This window comes from Nicotiana tabacum, chromosome 19 (assembly GCF_000715075.1).
Source record: "Nicotiana tabacum cultivar K326 chromosome 19, ASM71507v2, whole genome shotgun sequence".
NCBI lineage: Eukaryota > Viridiplantae > Streptophyta > Magnoliopsida > Solanales > Solanaceae > Nicotiana > Nicotiana tabacum.
In genome coordinates, this window is record NC_134098.1 from 62,569,952 (window position 1) to 62,577,025 (window position 7,074).

Genomic DNA, 7,074 nt, shown 5'->3' on the forward strand with positions numbered 1-7,074 from the left:
ATGAAAATTCATATTCTCCACCCCTATCACTTCTAATCATTTTGATCTTTTTATTCAATTGATTCTCCACTTCATTCTTGTATTGCTTAAATGCTTCAATTGCTTCATCCTTACTATTAAGCAAATAAACATAACAATATCGAGTGCAGTCGTCAATAAAAGTAATAAAATACTTTTTTCCACCTCGAGATGGTGTCGACTTCATATCACAAATGTCAGTATGAATTAAGTCTAAAGGATTTGAATTCCTTTCAATAGACTTATAAGGATATTTTACAAACTTAGACTCAACACATATTTGACATTTTGATTTATTACACTCGAATTTAGGCAACACTTCTAAATTAATTAACTTCCGCAAGGTTTTGTAATTGACATGTCCTAAACGAATATGCCATAAATCATTTGACTCCAATAAATAAGAAGAAGCTGCAATTTTATTCATACTGTCAAAAACTATTACATTTAGTTTGAAGAGGCCCTTTGTGAGGTAGCCCTTTCCAACATACATTTCATTCTTGTTTACAACAACTTTATCAGAAATAAATACACATTTGAATCCGTTCTTAACAAGCAAAGAAGTAGAAACTAAATTCTTCCTAATAGTAGGAACATGAAGAACGTTGTTGAGCGTTAACACCTTGCCGGAAGTCATCTTCAGGAATATTTTCCCATAACCTTCAATCTTGGCTGTTGCAGTATTTCCCATGGAAAGCTCTTCTTCGGGACCAGCAGTAGAGTAAGTCGCAAATGCTTCCTTGACAGCACAAACATGTCGAGTGGCTCCAGAGTCAATCCACCACTCCTTCGGATTTCCAACTAGGTTGCATTCCGAAAGCATTGAACACCGATCATCAATGTCATAATTCTTCTCCACTATATTGGCCTGTCCCTTCTTCTTATACTTTTTCGGGAGACGACAATCAGGGGCTTTGTGACCGATTTTTCTACAATTGTAGCAGCTGCCCTTGAATTTCTTTTTGTTTTGCTCCTTAGTCTGTCCAGAAGACCTCTTTCTCTTCTTACTTTTTGGAGCAGTCTCCTCAACGATATTAGCTCCCATGATCGTTGAATTTTCACGAGACTTCTTCTCGGCTGTTTTGTTGTCTTCCTCAATCTTGAGACGAATCACAAGATCTTCCAACTTCATTTCTTTGCGCTTAAGATAGTTCTCGAAATCTCTCCACGAAGGAGGCAATTTTTCAATCATTGCAGCCACTTGAAATGCTTCATTCACGACCATACCTTCAGCAATAAGGTCATGAAAAATAAGTTGAAGCTCCTGAACTTGGGTTCCAACAGTTTTACTGTCTATCATTTTATAGTCTAGAAACTTGGCAACCACGAACTTCTTCAAGCATGCATCTTCAGTCTTGTACTTCTTCTCAAGTGCGTCCCATAATTCTTTCGAAGTATTCATCGCATTGTACACATTGTACAAGTCATCCTCTAAAGCGCTTAAGATATAGCCTTTGCAAAAAAATCTGCCTGCTTCCACGCCTCAACAATCATAAATTTCTCGTTGTCCGTCATGTCCGCAGCAGGCACTGGAGGTTCTTCACTAGTGAATTTCTGCATACCAAGTGTGGTAAGCCAGAAGAACACCCTTTGCTGCCATCCTTTGAAGTTGGCTCCGGAAAATTTCTCCGATTTCTCTGCCGGTGGAACAGCAGTCCGGCTTGACGAGGCTATCGTCGTTGCCGCAATAGTCACAGAAGAATTTCCGTTATCAATTGCCATTTTTCACTGTAAATAATAGAAGAGTTCAATTAATGGCAAAATCAGAACAGTACACAATACTGTTATTAACAACAAAAAAAATAGTATGTATAAAACTGAAGTTTTTATATACTGTTTTACAGAAAAATGATGAAATTTTTATGTTCTTCAAATCGTCTTACGAATTTCAATACTCTGATGAAGTTTTTATATCTTCAAATCAGAATAGTAAAATTCAGAAGGAGTAGAAAACCACACAGGTTTTAATCTCCACAAACAAAATACAGAATATAAAAAAAATATAATTTCCTTAAGATTGTTATTATTCTGTATTGCTATAATAAACAATTAAACTTTCTGAAAAAATAAAACAAAAAGTTAGTAATACTTGTTTAACGAAATAGATTCTGGAAAACAAGAAAACAGTATAGGAATAAATCGAGCCCACTGAATACACAGTGTGTCCTTAAGGAAATTATTCCCCTCAAGTATCCGAGGTGCTGGAATACATCCTCCCAGGATAGAACGATTTAACTCACCAGTGTATAGGTACCAAAACTCTGATGAACTGCGAACCACTCAATGGTCGTAAAACACACTGGAAAATATTGTGCAGAAGAAGAAGAAGAAGAAGCTCAGAAAATTTCGTAAGGAAAGATTCTGGGATTCAAACTCTATTTATAGAGTTCATGGCTGCGGGTCATGGGTTATTCCGGATTGAACTTTTTCGTTAATTATTTAATTAATTAATTGAAAGGAATTTTGTCCAAAAAGATTAATCAATCAATCGTTGACCAAATCTGAAGCCGAGCGAGCGACGACGACGACGGCGCGAGGCTTGCCTTTTTCTTAACTCTTTAAGAGCTGGAAGAAGAGCAATTATATATATACCCATCAAAAGTCTTTTCTTCCTCCGATATGAGACAATATCCCTTTCCCAAGGGAAACTCAAATATTTTATTTTCCCTCCATTTCTTATTCACCCTCTTTAAGTTACACAAGCTTAAAATCCCAACATGCTTGAATGATGTGAACATCTCACCTAAACGGTTAAAAGAGAGCACAAATATACACGTTTGAAACCACTCCCAGCCGGATGCAAGCTGACAATTTACAATAAATATCACGGAAACATCTGCATGAGCAAGCACAAAATGAGCATTTTCGGCTAGTTTGGAGTTTAGGAGTTCTCTATAGGAATGCAAATGCTGAACTTCACCCCTCTAGACTAAAGTATAGTATAGACTATGGAGTTCAAATTCTCAGTAGGAACTAAAATCATTGAAATAGATGGAGGTGGGGAATTAATGGGAGGAGGGGTTCACATGTCAGAAACAAGAATTTCACGGACGAAGAAATGGGTGGAAAAAGCCACAAGAAAAGGACACAAGCAACCTATTCAACCTCATGTGTTCCCTTACAAAAATCCACTCGCCAATCTTGTCCCTTTTATAACACCACATGCGAACCTGTCTCCTCAGTCCAGATTCCCAACTATTTTGTGCCACCTATCATTCCCATCTTTCTTCTTTTTTGATAATAATCCTTCAATCATAATACCAACTTCCTCAAATATTCCTCCATTCCAAAATTGTTAGCATTCATTTCCCTCGTCATTAATGGCTTCCACTTCCATTTCTACTAGGCTATTCTTGATTTGGGTTGTTATTTTCTTGGCCTGCCAAAATACTTTTCTCTCATTGGCCTTGAACAGAGCATCTTTGTTAAATATACCAGCTTCTACTATTTCAGCTGCACCTGCATTGTTACCAAATCCACCTTTATCTTCACCTCCACTACCTGCTCTTTCTCCTGATATAAGTCCTCTTTTTCCTTCACCAGGTGGCTCTGAGCTTGCTCCTACTGATTCTGCACTGCCCTTAATTCCTTCTAGCCCCAGCCCTCCCAATCCAGATGCTATGATTGCTCCTGGACCTACATTTTTTCCGTTTTCGCCTTCTGAGTCTTTGCCAGTTGCTTCTGCAGTTCCTCTGTTGTCATCTCTGTGTACAATGCTGGTACTTGGTCTAATCTCATTCTGGTTTACGCAGCTCCACGGTGTGTGAAGGTTCGAGTATGTTTGTCCATTGTTGGTTGTGTCTTTTAAGGTACAATTGATAGAGTTTAACAGTTTTCTCTTCTATTATGTACTATACTCTTTCTCATCTTCTTTCAGTAGTGTATAATTTTGTTAGGCTTCATTTCTGAGGTGTATTACATTTTCATTAAACAAATTAATTGAGATTTCACATGTCTTGTGTCAAACTAGAAGGGAATAAACATGATTTTGTTTGGTTTGTCTCAAGATTTGCATTCTGGTTCTTTCTTTGGATGGGTATATTATGTAGTTTATTAAGGACATACATAGCTGATGTGATTTGCTAACTATATGTTATGGTTATTAATGAAAACTTTGCAGTATCCAAGAAATGAATGAAAAACTGTACTTAATACTTTATATATTACGATACTACAACAAATTGTTCTTACCATAATAACATCAAGAATGACTTAGGAGTACTAGAATAGCAAATGTAATAAGAGTACTTCAAAATCCTACATACATTAACTATATCACTGCTTCTAGACAACAACAAGAGTATAAAGAATGAAGCAATTGTACAAACAACAAAACTACAGTATCATTCAATTCGCAGCCTCTGACTAAGTAGATCAATTGAAGAGCCTCTTCCAAAACCCCTCTTGTTTTGATGTCTTGAGCTCAATACAAAGACTTTCCTTCTTTGGAGATGCCTTAGCAACACTCTTTCTCAGCATAACATTTTCCTCCCTCAGCAAATCCACAGCTAAACTGAGTTGTCTGATGACCTCTCTTTTCTCTTCATCTTTCTGCATTAGAAGCTCCTGCTGCACTTTGCTCTCTTCTTTCAGCCTCTCAATTTCTTCCTTCAGCTTCAGTACTTCATCATTGTTGACGCAAAAGCCACTTGATACCTCCACTGTTTCCTTCCCTGGTCGGGGAGTCTGTATTTCTTCTTCTTCTAAGTCAGGATCCTCGACCTCAGACATATCATCGGATAACTCAGACTCAGGATCAAAGGTTTCTGAATAACTGTCATAGGATTTTTCCGTGGAGCTCCTCATCAATTTCTCTTGAGGATACTTGGTGAAAGACAACGGAGACATCCACGGTGTTAAAAGGCGAGTACCAGATTCACACTTGATTTGATCATACTTCTCAGCCAACAACCGATGGGCCCTGTAGAATTCCTCAACCATGTTAATGAGCTGCGGTCGCTTCTTGTAATACATCTCTGCTCTTTGGGCGAAGGAATCAGCATCTTGTTCAACTAGCCTCAGCATGGCCTCTGTCTTCTCATCTAGTTCTGCAACAATATCCAATTTCAACAAGCTATATAAAGCAGGTCCAGAGGACCTTGCTAGCCCAGGATACTTAACAATCATCAACTTTAATTAAACAATTAAAAGAGAGAAAGAGGTTTATACATAACACTGAGGTAGGGCCAAAAGTTGACTCACTTTCAACATGCTATGATGAAGAAAATTAAAGACCAAAAGCAAGAAAAGATACTAACTTCTAAGTAAAAAAAATTACTCACAAGTCACAACTGCTCCAAAAGTGGTGTACATTTTGTCCAACTGGACTATTAATTGGTCCACCTTATAATTTGGTAATCAATTGATGATTAGAGATTAAAAAAACAGGATAACCAAAACCACGTTAGAAGCTTTTGCTTCTGCTTTAAAGTTTTCATTCCATTAATTGAACCACATTTGAGGGACACGAGGCATATATATAAAAAGTCATAAAGCCAGGCTGCAATTACAATGTTAAAAATATGCATAGTAGACTGTTTAAATACACTAGGAGAAAATACGGAGAAGATTGCCTGTCTATCTGGACCAGATTCAAGGACTAGTAGACAATAATTACCAAGTAGGACTAGAATTACACACTATTTGGATGAGCAAATGTTCACTACCCTGGCAAAAAGAACCAAGAACGCGGGCCCCTTAATAACTGAGGGTTCTTGTTCACTCGAGCAAATGCTGTATACCGCTATAGTCGCCAAGATTTTTATCATCTTAGCTCAGGTATTCAGTATGTCATAGATCCATCCAGGAGCTAATGTACAGGATAAGGTATTTGTTTAGCAGAACCAAGTAGTTTTGACCCAAATTGTGTACGTATTAAGAAATTTACTAAATATGTACAAATATTATACATTGAACCCAATAACTCAAATAATCAGCTGGTTCAATGGCATCTCGGACCCATAAAAGTACAAATCATGGATCCGACTCTGAATCCATCCAGTACAAACTACTATTACCACTGCGAACGTACTATTGGAGTTTGAACATGGGTTTTCAGGAAACTTAAAGAAAAGGAAAGACTGTATTGTCCGGTTCCTCTTCACTCGACATGGTTTTAAAAGGTCCTAGAGTTAACAACAGAGCCAATGTGCACCATTTCAAACAAGTCTAGCTATATACCGTGACTGAGTAAGAAAACTAGCCGCTGTGTTTCCAAACATATCAGCTAACAAGTTGAAGAATTCTGTGTAACAAAATTAAAGTGCCCAAAAACCAATCAAACTGAAGCAATATGAAAAACAAAAGGTCACAACTTTTCTCTTCTTTGTTGAAAACAAACACAAAAAGATACTCTATATCGTAGACAATTAATTTTTAAACCTTCCAACAAGCACAAAATGATCAAAGTAGCAGGCAAAACACATTTAACTGAAAACCCCTGTTGAAAATTCAAAGCTTTTTGAAAAGGTCTCTAACGGTCATTTATTCACTTAAACAAGAACAAACTCAAAATTGGAAGCTGTTCACCAAAGTCTATAAAAAATTTGAACTCTAGTGCTACACATAGAAAAGAGGAAGAAAAAGAGTAATTTCTGACCGGCCAGAGTTGAGTGAAGCCACGGCGAACGATTTGGAGTGCTCTTCTTCTGAATGTCAAACCACCACCACTGTGACGATAGCTTATCCTTTCCCTCCACCACCATTTTCTTCTAACGAAAATTACAAATTAAGCACAAAATTTAAGCTAGAAAAAGAAAAGAAATATATATATATGCGCCACAAAACATTCAGTAACTGAAAAAGCTCACCTGAAATTTAAAAACATTTAAGACTCATTACTATATTTAAAGTGGTAGTACATTATATACACTGATTTTAAATTATAGATCAGCTTTTTTGTATTATTGGAGAATGCAACTCACCTGAAAAATTAATCTTCAAACAATCCGAAGTTTGAACAAAAACGGCGACGAAAACTCTGAAACTCCCTCCCTCACTCTCTCTCTCTCTCTCTCTCTTCTCTTTCCCCACTGCTTTGAACAGAGGAGAAAATTT

At 37.1% G+C, this 7,074-nt stretch overlaps 2 protein-coding genes across 3 annotated transcripts; one reads left to right on the forward strand and one right to left on the reverse strand.

Annotated features, from left to right (window-relative positions):
• Nucleotides 1-3,338: 3,338 nt before the first annotated feature.
• On the forward strand, nt 3,339-3,785 carry LOC107768407 (classical arabinogalactan protein 26-like). The gene has a single exon (XM_016587534.2). It carries the CDS (start codon nt 3,339-3,341, stop codon nt 3,783-3,785), a length of 447 nt encoding a protein of 148 aa, XP_016443020.1.
• A 364-nt stretch (nt 3,786-4,149) lies between these two features.
• Nucleotides 4,150-7,074, reverse strand: LOC107768404 (protein NETWORKED 3A). 2 transcript variants are annotated; one of them, XM_016587530.2, is made up of 3 exons: nt 6,942-7,074; nt 6,617-6,728; nt 4,150-5,066 (listed from the first exon to the last, which is right to left on the reverse strand). In XM_016587530.2, exons 2-3 carry the CDS (start codon nt 6,720-6,722, stop codon nt 4,393-4,395), a joined length of 780 nt encoding a protein of 259 aa, XP_016443016.1. In that variant the 5' UTR covers nt 6,723-6,728; nt 6,942-7,074; the 3' UTR covers nt 4,150-4,392. The 2 variants fall into 2 exon arrangements, with proteins under 2 accessions (XP_016443016.1, XP_016443017.1); XM_016587531.2 differs by having other exon boundaries at nt 6,617-6,725; nt 6,942-7,067.